The sequence below is a fragment of the Oncorhynchus masou genome, chromosome 32 (assembly GCF_036934945.1).
Source record: "Oncorhynchus masou masou isolate Uvic2021 chromosome 32, UVic_Omas_1.1, whole genome shotgun sequence".
NCBI classification, from domain to species: Eukaryota; Metazoa; Chordata; class Actinopteri; order Salmoniformes; family Salmonidae; genus Oncorhynchus; species Oncorhynchus masou.
Genome location: NC_088243.1, coordinates 3531213 through 3552431, shown reverse-complemented (window position 1 = coordinate 3552431; position 21219 = coordinate 3531213). Strand labels below are relative to the sequence as shown.

Here is a 21219-nt window from a genome sequence, read left to right as displayed (position 1 = left end):
CTCTCTCCGCTCGTCTACTCTCCTCCTCTCCTCTCTCTCCTCTCCTCTCCTCTCTCTCTCCTCTTCCTCTCCTCTTCTACTCTCCTCTCTCTCTCTCCTCTTCTACTCTCCTCTCTCTTCTCTCTCCTTCTCGTCTACTCTACTCTCCTCCTCTCCTCTCCTCTCTCCGTCTCTCTTCTCTCTCCTCTCCTCTCCTCCTCTCCTCTCTACTCTCCGTCTCTCTTCTCTCTCCTCTAGGTCCTCCTCACCCTCCCCCCTGGCGCCAGACAGGACTACTTCCCCCTCCTCTCTGAGCCGCTATTAATGCTGGAACAGCTCCTGATGAACCTGAAGGTGCCACCCAATTATTGTTGTTATAGTATTTTTTGTATTATGTGAACAAAAATAAAAACGCAACATGTAAAGTGTTGGTCCCATGTTTCATGAGTTTAAATAAAATATTCCCGAAATCTTCCATATGCACAAATCTTTTAAAATTTTGTGCACAAATTTGTTAACATCCCTGTTAGTGAGCATTTCTCCTTTGCCAAGATAATCCATCCACATGACAGGTGTGGCATATCAAGAAGCTGATTAAACAGCATGATCATTACACAGGTGCACCTTGTGCTGGGGACAATAAAAGGCCACTCTAAAATGTGCACACAACACAATGCCACAGACATCTCAAGTTTTTTAGGAAGCGTGTAATTGGCATGTTGACTGCAGCAATATCCTCCACCAGAGCTGTTGCGAGAGAATTGAATGTTCATTTTTTTACCATAAGCCGCCTCCAACGTGGTTTTAGAGAATTTGGCAGTTCGTCCAACCAGCCTCACAACCGCAGACCACGCCATCCCAGGACCTCCACATTTGGCTTCTTCACATACGGGATCATCTGAGACCAGCCACCCAGACAGCTGATGAAACTGTGTGTTTGCACAACCGAAGAATTTCTGCACAAACTGTCAGAAACCGTCTCAGGGAAGCTCATCTGCGTTCTCGTCGTCCTTACCAGGGTCTTGACCTGACTGCTCACCTTCGATGGCCACTGGCTCACGGGAGAAGTGTGCTTTTCACAGACAAATCCTGGTTTAAACTGTACCTGACTTCTGGTACTATGACTACTGGTACTACTACTTCCATTGGTACTACTACTGGTACTACTGGTACTACTACTACTACAACTGGAACTTCCACTACTGGTACTATTACTACTGGTACTACCACTACGACTATCACTACTACTATCACTACTACTGGTACTACCACTATTACTACTACTACTACTACTGGTACTACTACTACTACTGGTACTACTACTGGTACTACTGGTACTACTACTACTACTGGTACTACTACTACTACCACTACGACTATCACTACTACTACTACTACTACTACTACTGGTACTACCACTACTACTACTACTGGTACTACCACTACTACTACTACTGGTACTACCACTACTACTACTACCACTACTACTGGTACTACTACTACCACTACTACTGGTACTACCACTACTACTACTACCACTACTACTGGTACTACTACTGGTACTACTACTACCACTACTACTGGTACTACTACTGGTACTACTACTGGTACCACCACTACTACTACTACCACTACTACTGGTACTACTACTGGTACTACCACTACCACTACTACTGGTACTACTACTACTACTACTACTACTACTACTGGTACTACCACTACTACTGGTACTACTACTACCACTACTACTGGTACTACTACTACTACTACTGGTACTACTACTACTATTACCACTACTACTGGTACTACTACTACCACTACTACTGGTACTACTACTACCACTACTACTGGTAATACTACTACCACTACTACTGGTACTACTACTACCGGTACTACTGGTACCACTACTACTGGTACTACTACTACTACCATTACTACTGGTACTACTACTACTACTACCACTACTACTACTACTACCACTACTACTGGTACTACTACTACTACCACTACTACTGGTACTACTACTACTACTGGTACTACTACTGGTACTACTGGTACTACTACTACTACTACTACTACTACTACTACCACTACTACTACTACTACTACTACTACTACTACCACTACTACTACTACTACTGGTACTACTACTACTACTACTACCACTACTACTGGTACTACTACTACTACCACTACTACTGGTACTACTACTACTACCACTACTACTGGTACTACTACTACTACTACTACTGGTACTACTACTACTACCACTGGTACTACTACTACTACCACTGGTACTACTACTACTACCACTGGTACTACTACTACTACTACTGGTACTACTACTACTACCACTACTACTGGTACTACTATTACAACTACCACTACCACTACTACTGGTACTACTATTACAACTACCACTACTACTGGTACTACTACTACCACTACTACTGGTACTACTACTACCACTACTACTACTGGTACTACTACTACTACTGGTACTACTACTACCACTACTACTACTGGTACTACTACTACCACTACTACTACCGGTACTACTACTACCACTACCACACTGTACTGGTACTACCACCACCACTACTACTACTGGTACTACTACTACCACTACTACTACTGGTACTACTACTACCACTACTACTACTGGTACTACTACTACCACTACTACTACTGGTACTACCACCACCACTACTACTACTGGTACTACCACCACCACTACTACTACCGGTACTACTACTACTACTACTACTACTACTACTACTACTACTGGTACTACTACTGGTACTACTACTACTACTGGTACTACCACCACCACTACTACTACTGGTACTACCACCACCACTACTACTACCGGTACTACTACTACTACTACTACTACTACTACTACTACTACTACTACTACTACCACTACTACTACTGGTACTACTACTACCACTACTACTACTACTGGTACTACTACTACCACTACTACTACCGGTACTACTACTACCACTACTACTACTACTGGTACTACTACTACCACTACTAGGGTGGACTGTGCTGATGTGGCAGTGATTATTAGTGGCACATTGTGTAGTTAATGTAATCTTGAGCTGGAGTCTGTTATCGAGTATTTCACTGTTTTTATTGTCTGCCATTTGTTCAATGAAACCTTTGACCTTTTTGAAGGTGGACTGGGCCGAAGTGGCGGTGAGGACGTTACAGAACCTGCTGTTAGGCCGAGAGGACGGCTTCACCGCCCACGACATAGACAAACTACTCTCCAACTACGCCTGCAAGGCCCTGGACTTCCCCTACGCACCCAGGAAGAGGTCTCGCTCCGGTCAGTGCCAAGCGCACGACACAAAAACACACTAGTGAATCGCGGGTTGACCCGTAACCCGCAGACTCCCCCCTGGTGTTATATCTGTGGGTCGGGTGGGTTTAGGGGGTCATTAAAATATTGTGTGGATGAAGGGCTGTTGGGTTGAGTAAAGAGGAAGTGATGTATTACAATTTCAACAAATGTATAATTATTGTGCGATTCATATATTTGATCTGCCATAAGCTTTAGGGCCTAATTGTACGAGGGGGGGGCAAATACACGCCAAATCAAGTTGTGTCTATGAGTTGTGGTGATATGTGGTAAATGTTCTGGTACAAAATGGTTGCCGTGCGTCATCCAATTGGGTGGATGAGGTGAAATTCCCTCTTACTTTGTAAAGTGCTTTGAGTAACTTGATTGGTTTTTATATAAAATCCAATCCGTTATTATAGAGTGAAATCGGGTTTCCTTTGTTACCTCACGACTACCTTGGTCTGTCAGGACAGTGTTGGAAGTAACTAGTTACCAAGTACTCTTTACTTTTTTTTGTGGTAACTAGTTACCAAAACGCATTCATTTTTTTTTCAATTTAATTAATGAGTTACTTAGTTACTTTTACAATATTATTGTCCTTTCTCTTTGTTGGCACAAATAATAAATAATAAAAATCCCTCCATCCTAGGCTACGTTCATCGCGCTCTTCCTGTTCCTGCATGAACGTTGTGGGAGTTGGCATGGTAACTAGATCGGTAGTTAGTGAGATGGCAGCGACAATAGCCTTTCTTTATCGTGGAAGTAGCCGTATTACTTTGAATTGGTTGAAGAAAAGGGCCGATGCTACCGAGAGTCTTGACTGACGCTACTTGCAGGATTTTCATCGGGTTCCGGCGAAGTGGCCCGTTTATTGTCTGGTAATAAAAACAAATAGGGTAGCTGAGTTCGTATCCGTTGATACGAATTGACATTTCTCCCGCTACGTTTTCACCATTTAATATAAAGTAAAGGGCCGTACAATTAAGACAATGTGAAAGTATAGTTTTAGCCTAGAATCTCCGCCCGGTTCGTATCTGTGCGTAAAACAGATTGGTAGCCAGTTGTACTTGTTATTGAGCTCTCCTATTACGGAGCCCAGTTGGTTTTCTACAGTGGGTATCAGACAGATTCACCCCCTTGGACTTTTTGTTGTTGAAAATGTAGTTTTATTACAAAGTGTGATTTGAAATAGATACAGTGCCTTGCGAAAGTATTCGCCCCCCTTGAACTTTGCGACCTTTTGCCACATTTCAGGCTTCAAACATAAAGATATAAAACTGTATTTTTTTTGTGAAGAATCAACAACAAGTGGGACACAATCATGAAGTGGAACGACATTTATTGGATATTTCAAACTTTTTTAGCAAATCAAAAACTGAAAAATTGGGCGTGCAAAATTATTCAGCCCCCATAAGTTAATACTTTGTAGCGCCACCTTTTGCTGCGATTACAGCTGTAAATCGCTTGGGGTATGTCTCTATCAGTTTTGCACATCGAGAGACTGAATTTTTTTCCCATTCCTCCTTGCAAAACAGCTCGAGCTCAGTGAGGTTGGATAGAGAGCATTTGTGAACAGCAGTTTTCAGTTCTTTCCACAGATTCTCGATTGGATTCAGGTCTGTACTTTGACTTTTTGTTGTTGAAAGTGTAGTTTTATTACAAAGTGTGATTGAAATAGATATATATATATTTTGTTGTTGTCATTGAGCTACACAATATACTCCGTAATATCAAAGGGAAAATAAAATTCTACACATTTTTACAAATATAATGACTAAAATATATTCGTATTGAACCCCCTTTGTTTAGGCAAGGAGAAAAAAAATGTGGCAAATCACATTAATAAGTTACATGGACTGACTGTGTGTGAAATAATATGGGTTTTTGAATGACTACCCCTTTCTCTGTCCCCCATACATACATCTGTAAGGTCCCTCAGTCAGTGTTACATTTTCTAGCACAGATTCAACTACAGTACATTGACCTGGGAGCTTTTTTCAAAAGAAGCCTCATGAAAAAGGGCAGTGATTGAGAGATGGGAATCAATAACAAATCATGCATTGAATATCTCTTTAAGCGCGGTCAAGTTTGTATTTATGGTGTGGATGATGAATTTAATCTACCCAGACATATCAACTGAGCTGCTGGACAGGAAAGAAACTGCTCAGGGATCTCACCATGAGGAGGCCATTGGTGATTTTAAAACCTCTACAGAGTGCAATGGCTGTGATGGGAGAAAACTGAGGATGGATCAACAACGTTGTTGTGACTCCACAATAATGGCCTAAATGACAGAGTCAAAATATACAGAATATAAAACAAGGCAAAGGAAAACATTTTATGCCTAAATGCAAAGCCTTCTGTTTGGGGCAAATCCAACACAACACATGACTGAGTAACTGCCTCCTTATTTTCAAGCATGGTGGTGGCTGCATCATGTTATGGGTATGCTTGACATCAGAAAATACTGGGGAGTTTTTCCAGGATAAAAAAAATAAATGGAATGGAGCTAAGCACACGCAAAATCCTAGAGGAAACTCGGTTCAGTCTGCTTTCCACCAGCCGCTGGGAGAGGAATCCACCTTTCAGCAGGACAATAACCTAAAACACAAAGCCAAATGTTCCTGAGTGGCCAAGTTAGTGTTGATTCAATCTATTTGAAAATCTATGGCAAGACTTGGAAGATTGCTGTCTAGCCATGATCCCCAACACCTTGACTAAGCTTGACATTTTTTTGGGAAAGAATAATGGTAAAATATTGCACAATCCAGGTGTGCGAAACTCTTAGAGACTCACCCAGAAAGACTCACAGCTGTAATCTTTACCCAGAAGGACTCACAGCTGTAATCTTTACCCAGAAAGACTCACAGCTGTAATCTTTACCCAGAAGGACTCACAGCTGTAATCTTTACCCAGAAAGACTCACAGCTGTAATCTTTACCCAGAAAGAATCACAGCTGTAATCTTTACCCAGAAAGACTCACAGCTGTAATCTTTACCCAGAAAGACTCACAGCTGTAATCTATACCCAGAAAGACTCACAGCTGTAATCTTTACCCAGAAAGACTCACAGCTGTAATCTTTACCCAGAAAGACTCACAGCTGTAATCATTACCCAGAAAGACTCACAGCTGGAATCTTTACCCAGAAAGACTCACAGCTGGAATCTTTACCCAGAAAGACTCACAGCTGGAATCTTTACCCAGAAAGACTCACAGCTGTAATCGCTGCCAAAGGTGTTTCAAACATGCATCGACTCAGAGCATTGAAGGGATATGTGTCATTTTCAAATAAACAACAATTTAATCCCACTTTGTAACACAAAAACATTTAAGGAATCAATGTGGGGTGAATACTTATGTATATGTACAGTTGAAGTTGGAAGTTTACATACACTTAAGTTGGAGTCATTAAAACTCATTTTTCAACCCCTCCACAAATTTCTTGTTAACAAACTATAGTTTTGGCAAGTTGTTTAGGACATCTACTTTGTGCATGACACAAGTAATTTTTCCAACAATTGTCTACAGACAGATTATTTCACTTCTAATTCACTGTATCACAATTCCAGTGGGTCAGAAGTTTACATACACTAAGTTGACTGTGCCTTTAAACAGCTTGGAAAATTCCAGAAAATGATGTCATGGCTTTAGAAGCTTCTGATAGGCTAATTGACATTATTTGAGTCAATTGGAGGTGCACATGTGGATGTATTTCAAGGCCTACCTTCAAACTCAGTGCCTCTTTGCTGGACATCATGGGAAGATCAAAATAAATCAGCCAAGACCTCAGGAAAACAATTGGAGACTTCCACAAGTCTGGTTCATACTTGGGAGCAATGTCCAAACGCCTGAAGGTCCTATATCGATATAACCTGAAAGGCCGCTCAGCAAGGAAGAAGCCACTGCTCCTAAACCGCCATAAAAAAGCCAGACTACGGTCTGTAACTGCACATGGGGACAAAGATCATACTTTTTGGAGAAATGTTCTCTGGTCTGATGAAACAAAAATAGAACTGTTTGGCCATAATGACCACCATTATGTTTGGAGGAAAAAGGGGGAGGCTTGCAAGCCGAAGAACACCATCCCAACAGTGAAGCACAGGGGTGGCAGCATCATGTTGTGGGGTGCTTTACTGCAGGAGGGGCTGGTGCACTTAACAAAATAGATTGCAATTGCAATAGAGGACAATTATGTGGATATATTGAAGCAACATCTCAAGACATCAATCAGGAAGTTAAAGTTTGGTCGCAAATGGGTCTTCCAAATGGACACTGACCCCAAGCATACTTCCAAAGTTGTGGCAAAATGGCTTAAGGACAACAAAGTCAAGGTATTGGAGTGGCCATCACAAAGCCCTGCCCTCAAATCTATAGAAAATTTGTGGGCAGAACTGAAAAAGTGTGTGCGAGCAAGGAGGCCTACAAACCTGACTTAGTTACACCAGCTTTGTCAGGAGGAATGGGCCAACATTCATCCAACTTATTGTGGGAAGCTTGTGGAGGCTACCTGAATCGTTTGACCCAAGTTAAACAAATTAAACAATGCTACCAAATACTAATTGAGTGTATGTAAACTTCTGACCCACTGGGAATGTGATGAAAGAAATAAAAAGCTGAAATAAATAATTCTCTCTGCTATTATTCTGACATTTCACATTCGTAAAATAAAGCGGTGCTCCTAACTGACCTAAACCAGGGAATTATTACAAGGATTAAATGTCAGGAATTGTGAAAAACTGAGTTTTAAATGTATTTGACTAAGGTGTATGTAAACTTCCGACTTCAACTGTATATCATTTATTTAAAGTATTGTAAAGGATATATTGCTTCTGTCAGTATTACTTGAGTTGGTGTAGAGATATAGATGAGTGGCATTTATTTATTTTATCTTTATTTAACTAGGCAAGTCAGTTAAGAACAGATTCTTATTTTCAATGACTGCCTAGGAACAGTGGGTTAACTGCCTGTTCAGGGGCAGAACGACAGATTTTGTACCTTGTCAACTCTGGGATTTGAACTTGCATCCTTTTGGTTACTATGCAAGCCATTCTAATGACTGACACGTGCTAGGCATCTTCAGAGGGTTTTCTGTTTTTGTTAACGCGTGTAATTTAGTGTGTTATATATTCCATATTAACTCTGTAAAAGTTACGTTCCCCCAACACTGAATTTACACATTTGGACATTTTTAGATATGATGTGTACTTTTGACACTTGATCACTTTTCATTTTGAGTTTGAAGACCTTTTTTTCGCAACAAAAAGTCTACAACGTTAAAACTTCGACCTCTCTCTGTCCCCAGATTCTGTGATCAGTCTCCAGGATGACCAGTGTCCAGCCCAGGACAGCTGTCCATCCACCCCCTCTAGGATGGGAACACCTCCACCTACTGCAGGTCAGAGATCATTCTATTGTCTGTTATACTATATTCTAGTTCATTATACTATATTATACTCTATTCTTTTATGCTCTATTCTTTTATACTCTATTCTATTATACTCTGTTCTATTATATTATGCTCTATTCTTTTATGCTCTATTCTTTTATACTCTATTCTATTATACTCTGTTCTATTATATTATACTCTATTCTATTATACTCTGTTCTATTATATTATACTCTATTCTATTATACTCTATTCTATTATACTCTGTTCTATTATATTATACTCTATTCTTTTATACTCTATTCTATTATACTCTGTTCTATTATACTCTGTTCTATTATATTATACTCTATTCTATTATACTCTGTTCTATTATACTCTGTTCTATTATACTCTGTTCTATTATATTATGCTCTATTCTTTTATGCTCTATTCTTTTATACTCTATTCTATTATACTCTGTTCTATTATACTCTGTTCTATTATACTCTGTTCTATTATACTCTGTTCTATTATATTATACTCTATTCTATTATACTCTGTTCTATTATACTCTATTCTATTATACTCTGTTCTATTATATTATACTCTATTCTTTTATGCTCTATTCTTTTATACTCTATTCTATTATACTCTGTTCTATTATATTATACTCTATTCTATTATACTCTGTTCGATTATATTATACTCTATTCTATTATACTCTGTTCTATTATACTCTATTATATTATACTCTATTCTATTATACTCTGTTCTATTATATTATACTCTATTCTATTATACTCTATTCTATTATACTCTGTTCTATTATATTATACTCTATTCTTTTATACTCTATTCTATTATACTCTGTTCTATTATACTCTGTTCTATTATATTATACTCTATTCTATTATACTCTGTTCTATTATACTCTGTTCTATTATACTCTGTTCTATTATACTCTGTTCTATTATATTATGCTCTATTCTTTTATGCTCTATTCTTTTATACTCTATTCTATTATACTCTGTTCTATTATACTCTGTTCTATTATACTCTGTTCTATTATACTCTGTTCTATTATATTATACTCTATTCTATTATACTCTGTTCTATTATACTCTGTTCTATTATATTATACTCTATTCTTTTATGCTCTATTCTTTTATACTCTATTCTATTATACTCTGTTCTATTATATTATACTCTATTCTATTATACTCTGTTCGATTATATTATACTCTATTCTATTATACTCTGTTCTATTATACTCTATTATATTATACTCTATTCTATTAAACTCTCTATTCTGTTCTATTATACTCTGTTCTATTATACTCTGTTCTATTATACTCTGTTCTATTATACTCTGTTCTATTGTACTCTGTTCTATTGTACTCTGTTCTATTGTACTCTGTTCTATTATACTCTATTATATTATACTCTATTCTACTATACTCTATTCTATTATACTCTATTCTATTATACTCTGTTCTATTGTACTCTCCTAGTATACTCTGTTCCATTATACTCTCTATTCTGTTCTATTATACAGTGTTCTATTATATTCTGTTCTATTATACTCTGTTCTATTAAACTCTCTATTCTGTTCTATTATACTCTGTTCTATTATACTCTGTTCTATTATACTCTCTATTCTGTTCTATTATACTCTGTTCTATTATACTCTGTTCTATTATACTCTCTATTCTGTTCTATTATACTCTGTTCTATTATACTCTGTTCTATTATACTCTGTTCTATTATACTCTGTTCTGTTATACTCTATTCTATTATACTCTGTTCTATTATACTCTGTTCTATTATACTCTGTTCTATTATACTCTGTTCTATTATACTCTCTATTCTGTTCTATTATACTCTGTTCTATTATACTCTGTTCTATTATACTCTGTTCTATTCTGTTCTATTCTGTTCTATTATACTCTGTTCTATTATACTCTGTTCTATTATACTCTGTTCTATTCTGTTCTATTATACTCTGTTCTATTATACTCTGTTCTATTATACTCTGTTCTATTCTGTTCTATTATACTCTGTTCTATTATACTCTGTTCTATTATACTCTCTATTCTGTTCTTTTATACTCTGTTCTATTATACTCTGTTCTATTATACTCTCTATTCTGTTCTATTATACTCTGTTCTATTATACTCTGTTCTATTATACTCTCTATTCTGTTCTATTATACTCTGTTCTATTATACTCTGTTCTATTATATTCTGTTCTATTATACTCTGTTCTATTATACTCTCTATTCTGTTCTATTATACTCTATTCTATTATACTCTCTATTCTGTTCTATTATACTCTGTTCTATTATACTCTGTTCTATTATACTCTGTTCTATTATACTTTCTTCTATTATACACTATTTTATCATATTCTATTCTAGTATACTCTATTCTAGTTTATTATATTATATTATACTCTATTCTATTATACTATATTCTAGTTTATTTTACTCTATTCTATTTTACACTATTTTATTATTCTATTATACTCTATTCTAGTCTATTCTAGTTCATTCTAGTATACTGTATTCTATTATACTCTATTCTATTATACTATATTCTAGTATACTGTATTTTATTATATTCTATTATACTATATTCTAGTATACTGTAGTTTATTATACTCTATTCTAGTCTATTCTAGTTCATTCTAGTATACTGTATTTTATTATACTCTATTCTATTATACTATATTCTAGTATACTGTAGTTTATTATACTCTATTCTAGTCTATTCTAGTTCATTCTAGTATACTGTATTCTATTATACTCTATTCTATTATACTATATTCTAGTATACTGTATTTTATTATACTCTATTCTATTATACTATATTCTAGTATACTGTAGTTTATTATACTCTATTCTAGTCTATTCTAGTTCATTCTAGTATGCTGTATTTTATTATACTCTATTCTATTATACTATATTCTAGTATACTGTAGTTTATTATACTCTATTCTAGTCTATTCTAGTTCATTCTAGTATACTGAATTCTATTATACTCTATTCTTGTCTGTGTGTAATCATTCAAATGTTTGATATTTTGTTGCACGTGTGCCCATAATGCTATGTACTACAGTACCCATAATGCTATGTACTACAGTACCCATAATGCTATGTACTACAGTGCCCATAATGCTATGTACTACAGTACCCATAATGCTATGTACTACAGTACCCATAATGCTATGTACTACAGTACCCATAATGCTAAGTACTACAGTACCCATAATGCTATGTACTACAGTACCCATAATGCTATGTACTACAGTACCCATAATGCTGCTATGTACTACAGTGCCCATAATGCTATGTACTACAGTACCCATAATGCTATGTACTACAGTGCCCATAATGCTATGTACTACAGTGCCCATAATGCTATGTACTACAGTACCCATAATGCTATGTACTACAGTATCCATAATGCTATGTACTACAGTTCCCATTTTTTTTTAAATATATTTTTTTACCTTTATTTTACTAGGCAAGTCAGTTAAGAACAAATTCTTATTTTCAATGACGGCCTAGGAACAGTGGGTTAACTGCCTGTTGGGGGGCAGAACGACAGATTTTGTACCTTGTCAGCTCGGGGATTTGAACTTGCAACCTTTCGGTTACTAGTCCAATGCTCTAACCACTAGGCTACACTGCCCCCCCCATAATGCTATGTACTACAGTACCGTTAATGCACATCCGATTTTACAGAATACATTGTGAAGATAACGATGTTGTTTCCGTCTCCTAACTCCAGGTAGTACCCCCATGCACACCTCGTCCTCCAGCAGTTCCCTGGACAGAGGGTCGACCGGCAGGAGAATCCAGCGCTCCCCTGATCAGTTCCAGCCCCCAGACAGAGCCCCGGTTCGTAAGGACTGGGTCCCAGACAACCAGCAGCATGTCTGCATGGTCTGCCAGCGAGAACGCTTCACCATGGTGAGAATAAGGCCCCCGTGAAAGTCTAGAGTCTGGTCCCCTGTAGCTCAGCTGGTAGAGCATGGCGCTTGTATCTACAAGGAAGTGGGTTCGATTCCCGGGACCACCCATAGTATGTATTAGAGGTCGATCTCTATTATGCATGACTGGAGTTCGCTTTGGATAAAAGCATCTGCTAAATGGTATATATTTCTATATATAATATATATTTATATAATATATATATATATATTTATAAAATATATATTTATTATATTATATTATAAAGTGGAATGGCTAAATCTCTCAAAGTAAAAATAAGCCACTTGATGAATGAATAAGTGGTAGACACTAAATGAATGAGGGAGTGAGTGGTGAACACTAAATGAATGAGTGAGTGAGTGGTGGACACAAAATGAGTGAGTGAGTGAGTGGTGGACACAAAATGAGTGAGTGAGTGAGTGGTGGACACTAAATGAATGAGTGAGTGAGTGGTGGACACAAAATGAGTGAGTGAGTGAGTGGTGGACACAAAATGAATGAGTGAGTGAGTGGTGGACACAAAATGAGTGAGTGAGTGAGTGGTGGACACAAAATGAGTGAGTGAGTGAGTGGTGGACACAAAATGAGTGAGTGAGTGAGTGGTGGACACAAAATGAGCGAGTGAGTGAGTGGTGGACACAAAATGAGTGAGTGAGTGGTGGACACGAAATGAGTGAGTGAGTGGTGGACACGAAATGAATGAGTGAGTGAGTGGTGGACACTAAATGAATGAGTGAGTGAGTGGTGGACACTAAATGAATGAGTGAGTGAGTGGTGGACACTAAATGAATGAGTGAGTGAGTGGTGGACACTAAATGAATGAGCGAGTGAGTGGTGGACACTAAATGAATGAGTGAGTGAGTGGTGGACACTAAATGAATGAGTGAGTGAGTGGTGGACACTAAATGAATGAGTGAGTGAGTGGTGGACACTGAATGAGTGAGTGAGTGGTGGACACTGAATGAGCGAGTGAGTGGTGGACACTAAATGAATGAGTGAGTGAGTGGTGGACACTAAATGAATGAGTGAGTGAGTGGTGGACACTAAATGAATGAGTGAGTGAGTGGTGGACACTAAATGAATGAGTGAGTGAGTGGTGGAAACAAAATGAGTGAGTGAGTGAGTGGTGGACACAAAATGAGTGAGTGAGTGGTGGACACTAAATGAGTGAGTGAGTGAGTGGTGGACACTAAATGAGTGAGTGAGCGAGTGAGTGGTGAACACTAAATGAGCGAGCGAGTGAGTGGTGGACACTAAATGAGCGAGCGAGTGAGTGGTGGACACTAAATGAGCGAGCGAGTGAGGGGTGGACACTAAATGAATGAGCGAGTGAGTGGTGGACACTAAATGAATGAGCTCGTGACTGGTGGACACTAAATGAATGCGCTCGTGACTGGTGGACACTAAATGAATGAGCGAGTGGTGGACACTAAATGAATGAGTGAGTGGTGGACACTAAATGAATGAGTGAGTGGTGGACACTAAATGAATGAGCGAGTGAGTGGTGGACACTAAATGAATGAGCGAGTGAGTGGTGGACACTAAATGAATGAGCGAGTGAGTGGTGGACACTAAATGAATGAGCGAGTGAGTGGTGGACACTAAATGAGCGAGCGACTGAGTGGTGGACACTAAATGAGCGAGTGAATGGCTCCTACAAAGAGAAAATGGTGGCATAGGTTTCCCACAGACAGATTAAGGCTGCTCATTGGTTTCCCACAGACAGATTAAGGCTGCTCATTGGTGTCCCACAGACAGATTAAGGCTGCTCATTGGTGTCCCACAGACAGATTAAGGCTGCTCATTGGTGTCCCACAGACAGATTAAGGCTGCTCATTGGTGTCCCACAGACAGATTAAGGCTGCTCATTGGTGTCCCACAGACAGATTAAGGCTGCTCATTGGTGTCCCACAGACAGATTAAGGCTGCTCATTGGTGTCCCACAGACAGATTAAGGCTGCTCATTGGTTTCCCACAGACAGATTAAGGCTGCTCATTGGTGTCCCACAGACAGATTAAGGCTGCTCATTGGTGTCCCACAGACAGATTAAGGCTGCTCATTGGTTTCCCACAGACAGATTAAGGCTGCTCATTGGTTTCCCACAGACAGATTAAGGCTTCTCATTGGTTTCCCACAGACAGATTAAGGCTGCTCATTGGTGTCCCACAGACAGATTAAGGCTGCTCATTGGTTTCCCACAGACAGATTAAGTTCTGCTCATTGGTGTCCCACAGACAGATTAAATTCTGCTCATTGGTTTCCCACAGACAGATTAAGGCTGCTCATTGGTGTCCCACAGACAGATTAAGGCTGCTCATTGGTGTCCCACAGACAGATTAAGGCTGCTCATTGGTGTCCCACAGACAGATTAAGGCTGCTCATTGGTGTCCCACAGACAGATTAAGGCTGCTCATTGGTGTTCAGTACAGGAATAGACTTCATCTGTGTTGGGTGAACCGGCTCATGATTTGTTGTGTGAAAGTGACTCTCCACTCCATCCTATTGTCCTCCTCAGTTCAACAGGCGTCACCATTGCAGGAGGTGTGGTCGTCTGGTGTGCCATGCCTGCTCCGACCACAAGATGGCGGTAGAGGGCTGCACTGAGGAGGAGAAGGAAGTGCGCGTGTGTGACCAGTGTTACAGCTACTTCCATCCAGAGTAAGACCGTTAGACCCTACTGGCAGTAAAAACCTACACACTGCTTTATTCACTGTCGTTTGTCACGATCTCTCTATATTAATCCAAGGTAACATGTCACAATCTCTGTATATTGACCCCAAGGTAACATGTCACAATCTCTGTATATTGACCCCAAGGTAACATGTCACAATCTCTGTATATTGACCCCAAGGTAACATGTCACAATCTCTGTATATTGACCCCAAGGTAACATGTCACAATCTCTGCATATTGACCCCAAGGTAACATATCACAATCTCTGTATATTGACCCCAAGGTAACATATCACAATCTCTGTATATTGACCCCAAGGTAACATGTCACAATCTCTGTATATTGACCCCAAGGTAACATGTCACAATCTCTGTATATTGACCCCAAGGTAACATGTCACAATCTCTGTATATTGACCCCAAGGTAACATGTCACAATCTCTGTATATTGACCCCAAGGTAACATGTCACAATCTCTGCATATTGACCCCAAGGTAACATATCACAATCTTTGTATATTGACCCCAAGGTAACATATCACAATCTCTGTATATTGACCCCAAGGTAACATGTCACAATCTCTGTATATTGACCCCAAGGTAACATGTCACAATCTCTGTATATTGACCCCAAGGTAACATGTCACAATCTCTGTATATTGACCCCAAGGTAACATGTCACAATCTCTGTATATTGACCCCAAGGTAACATGTCACAATCTCTGTATATCGACCCCAAGGTAACATGTCACAATCTCTGTATATTGACCCCAAGGTAACATGTCACAATCTCTGTATATTGACCCCAAGGTAACATATCACTGATTGTTCTATTTTGTTTGTTTCATCACAGTTCTGATGAGACACTGGAACAAGCTGAAGGTAAAGGGTGCTATCATATTCATAACAGATGTTAGTATGAAATGTCTTCCTAAGGCTACTGCCTCTTCAGCTACTGTAATGTGAAGGTTTATTTGACATGGGGACAATGCACATTGATCAACATTCTGTAAATGTCCCAGATTTAACTAGCCGGTTAGCTTATCACAATTTGTAGTCCTTGGATAGTGTGTGACTCGCTCTCGCTCTCTCTTCGCTTCCATTCTCTCCCCATCTTCCTCTGTCTCTCCCCTCTTCCTCTCTCTCCCCTCTTTCTCTCGCTCTCCAACTCTTCCCCTCCCTCTCCCCCTCCCTCTCCCCCTCTCTCTCCCCCTCCCTCTCCCCTCCTCTCCCTCTCTCTCCTCTTCCTGTCTCTCCCCTCTTCTCCTCCCTCTCTCTTCCCCTCCCCCCTCTCCCTCTCACTCCTCGTCTTCCTCCCTGTCCCCCCTCTCTCCCTGACCCAGTTGCAGGTAGTCCTATGTCAACAGAGGGAGTGTTAGATTCAATGCTTCACCTGCCAGAGGTCACTCACCGTCAGTTTCACCTCAGCACCAACCCTACAGACAACCTGCAACTACAGACAGATTTCTACTATGAACAGGTCAGTTAAATTATAACTACAGACAGATCTCTACAATGAACGGGTCAGTTATAACTACAGACAACAAGAACACTAAGGTAACCTGCCTAAACGACTACCGACCCGTAGCATTCACGTCTGTAGCCATGAAGTGCTTTGAAAGGCTGGTCATGGCTCACATCAACACCATTATCCCAGAAACCCTTAGACCCACTCCAATTCGCATACCGCACCAACAGATCCGCAGATGATGCAATTTCTATTGCACTCCACACTGCCCTTTCTCACCTGGACAAAAGGAACACCTATGTGAGAATGCATGACTACAGCTCAGCGCTCAACACCATAGTGCCCTCAAAGCTCATCACTAAGCTAAGGACCCTGGGACTAAACCCCTCCCTCTGCAACTGGATCCTAGACTTCCTGACGGGCTGCCCCCAGGTGGTGAGGGTAGGTAGCAACACATCTGCCACACTGATCCTCAACATTGGAGCTCCCCAGGGGTGCGTGCTTAGTCCCCACTTAGTTCACCCACGACTGTGTGGCCAGGCACGACTCCAACTCCATCATTAAGTTTGCTGACGACACAACAGTTGTAGGCCTGATCACCAACAACAACGAGACAGCCTATAGGGAGGAAGACAGAGACCTGGCAGTGTGGTCTCTGCCAGGACACCAACCTCTCCCTCAACGTCAGCAAGACAAAGGAGATTATCGGTGGACAACAGGAAAAGGAGGGCTGAGCACGCCCCCATTGAGATCGACGGAGCTGTAGTGGAGACGGCCCACATCACTTCAGGAACCTACCAAGGTCCAAACACACCAACACAGTCGTGAAGAGAGCACGACAACGCCTCTTCCCCCTCAGGAGGCAGAAAAGATTTGGCATGTGCCATCAGATCCTTAGTTGACAGGATCTTGACTGGTTGCAAAATTTCTTGGTTTGGCAACTGCTTGGCATCTGACCGCAAGGCACGACAGAGCTAGTGTGTACGTCACTGGGGCTGAGCTCCCTGCCATCCAGGACCTCTATACCGCACGGCAAGCGGTACCGGAGTGCCAAGTCGGTCTGTTCTCTCTGCTACCGCACGGCAAGCGGTACCGGAGTGCCAAGTCGGTCTGTTCTCTCTGCTACCGCACGGCAAGCGGTACCGGAGTGCCAAGTCGGTCTGTTCTCTCTGCTACCGCACGGCAAGCGGTACCGGAGTGCCAAGTCGGTCTGTTCTCTCTGCTACCGCACGGCAAGCGGTACCGGAGCGACAAGTCGGGAACCAAAAGGCTTCTGAACAGCTTCTATCCCAAAAGCCGGGGGGGCAGGTCGCCTAAGGTTAGAGCGTTGGTCCAGTAACCGAATGGTTGCGAGATCGAATCCCTGAGCTGACAAGGTAAAAATCTGTCGTTTTGTCCCTGAACAAGGCAGTTAACCCACTGTTCCCCGGTAGGCCGTCATTGTAAATAAGAATTTGTTCTTAACTGACTTGACCAAGTTAAATAAAGGTAAAATATTTTTTTAAAGCCATAAGACGCTGAACAGTTAATGAAAAGGCTACCATGACTTTCTGCTTTTCACCCCTTACCTACATGTATATATTACCTCAATCCGTCACCGAACCAAACGTACATGTATATATTACCTCAATCAATCACCGAACCAAACCTACATGTATATATTACCTCAATCAGTCACCTAACCAAACCTACATGTACAGTGCCTTGCGAAAGTATTCGGCCCCCTTGAACTTTGCGACCTTTTGCCACATTTCAGGCTTCAAACATAAAGATATAAAACTGTATTTTTTTGTGAAGAATCAACAACAAGTGGGACACAATCATGAAGTGGAACGACATTTATTGGATATTTCAAACTTTTTTAACAAATCAAAAACTGAGAAATTGGGCGTGCAAAATTATTCAGCCCCCTTAAGTTAATACTTTGTAGCACCACCTTTTGCTGTGATTACAGCTGTAAGTCGCTTGGGGTATGTCTCTATCAGTTTTGCACATCGAGAGACTGAAATTTTTTCCCATTCCTCCTTGCAAAACAGCTCGAGCTCAGTGAGGTTGGATGGAGAGCATTTGTGAGTTTTCAGTTCTTTCCACAGATTCTCGATTGGATTCAGGTCTGGACTTTGACTTGGCCATTCTAACACCTGGATATGTTTATTTTTGAAACATTCCATTGTAGATTTTGCTTTATGTTTTGGATCATTGTCTTGTTGGAAGACAAATCTCCGTCCCAGTCTCAGATCTTTTGCAGACTCCATCAGGTTTTCTTCCAGAATGGTCCTGTATTTGGCTCCATCCATCTTCCCATCAATTTTAACCATCTTCCCTGTCCCTGCTGAAGAAAAGCAGTCCCAAACCATGATGCTGCCACCACCATGTTTAACAGTGGGTATGGTGTGTTCAGGGTGATGAGCTGTGTTGCTTTTACGCCAAACATAACGTTTTGCATTGTTGCCAAAAAGTTCAATTTTGGTTTCATCTGACCAGAGCACCTTCTTCCACATGTTTGGTGTGTCTCCCAGGTGGCTTGTGGCAAACTTTAAACAACACTTTTTATGGATATCTTGAAGAAATGGCTTTCTTCTTGCCACTCTTCCATAAAGGCCAGATTTGTGCAATATACGACTGATTGTTGTCCTATGGACAGAGTCTCCCACCTCAGCTGTAGATCTCTGCAGTTCATCCAGAGTGATCATAGGCCTCTTGGCTGCATCTCTGATCAGTCTTCTCCTTGTATGAGCTGAAAGTTTAGAGGGACGGCCAGGTCTTGGTAGATTTGCAGTGGTCTGGTACTCCTTCCATTTCAATATTATCGCTTGCACAGTGCTCCTTGGGATGTTTAAAGCTTGGAAAATCTCTTTGTATCCAAATCCGGCTTTAAACTTCTTCACAACAGTATCTCGGACCTGCCTGGTGTGTTCCTTGTTCTTCATGATGCTCTCTGCGCTTTTAACGGACCTCTGAGACTATCACAGTGCAGGTGCATTTATACGGAGACTTGATTACACACAGGTGGATTGTATTTATCATCATTAGTCATTTAGGTCAACATTGGATCATTCAGAGTTCCTCACTTAACTTCTGGAGAGAGTTTGCTGCACTGAAAGTAAAGGGGCTGAATAATTTTGCACGCCCAATTTTTCAGTTTTTGATTTGTTAAAAAAGTTTGAAATATCCAATAAATGTTGTTCCACTTCATGATTGTGTCCCACTTGTTGTTGATTCTTCACAAAAAAATACAGTTTTATATCTTTATGTTTGAAGCATGAAATGTGGCAAAAGGTCGCAAAGTTCAAGGGGGCCGAATATTTTCGCAAGGCACTGTATTACCTCAATCAGTCACCTAACCAAACCTACATGTACATATTACCTCAGTCACCTAACCAAACCTGTATGTACATATTACCTCAATCAATCACCGAACCAAACGTACATGTACATATTACCTCAATCACCCCAACTACCTCGTACCCCAGGACACTGACTTGGTACCGGTACTCCTTGAATATAACCTTATTATTGTTATTATATTGTGCTACTATTTTAGTTTTATATTTTATTTTGACCTCTGTCCCTGTCTCCAGGTTCCCAGTTTGACCTCTGTCCCTGTCTCCAGGCTCCCAGTTTGACCTCTGTCCCTGTCTCCAGGCTCCCAGTTTGACCTCTGTCCCTGTCTCCAGGCTCTCAGTTTGACCTCTGTCCCTGTCTCCAGGCTCCCAGTTTGACCTCTGTCTCCAGGCTCCCAGTTTGACCTCTGTCCCTGTCTCCAGGTTCTCAGTTTGACCTCTGTCCCTGTCTCCAGGTTCTCAGTTTGACCTCTGTCCCTGTCTCCAGGTTCTCAGTTTGACCTCTGTCCCTGTCTCCAGGCTCCCAGTTTGACCTCTGTCCCTGTCTCCAGGTTCTCAGTTTGACCTCTGTCCCTGTCTCCAGGTTCCCAGTTTGACCTCTGTCCCTGTCTCCAGGCTCCCAGTTTGACCTCTGTCCCTGTCTCCAGGCTCCCAGTTTGACCTCTGTCCCTGTCTCCAGGCTCCCAGTTTGACCTCTGTCCCTGTCTCCAGGTTCCCAGTTTGACCTCTGACTCTGTCTCCAGGCTCCCAGTTTGACCTCTGTCCCTGTCTCCAGGCTCCCAGTTTGACCTCTGTCCCTGTCTCCAGGCTCCCAGTTTGACGTGTCAGTTTGACCTCTGTCCCTGTCTCCAGGCTCTGTTTGACCTCTGTCCCTGTCTCCAGGCTCCCAGTGCGTCTCTATGTGTGGCCATCCTGTCCCTCCATAGCGACCAGACAGCCTGTGGACACCAGCTAATTGGACACTGCCGCTCACTGTCCCGTAAATTAACCAATCCTGAGGTGGACGCCCGCCTCCTCACCGACGTCATGCGCCAGCT

The 21219-nt window shown here is 40.9% G+C and overlaps 1 protein-coding gene across 1 annotated transcript in view; it reads left to right on the top strand.

Moving 5' to 3' along the window:
- Nucleotides 1-21219, top strand: part of zfyve26 (zinc finger, FYVE domain containing 26) — a 126701-nt gene that overhangs the window by 68303 nt on the left and 37179 nt on the right. Inside the window, 8 exon segments of the mRNA XM_064955546.1 lie at nt 238-333; nt 3166-3319; nt 8639-8731; nt 12496-12677; nt 15215-15357; nt 16224-16252; nt 16714-16850; nt 21065-21219. The exon segment at nt 21065-21219 is cut by the window's right edge and continues 66 nt beyond it. Of these exon segments, the coding sequence (XP_064811618.1) occupies nt 238-333; nt 3166-3319; nt 8639-8731; nt 12496-12677; nt 15215-15357; nt 16224-16252; nt 16714-16850; nt 21065-21219 (989 nt within the window).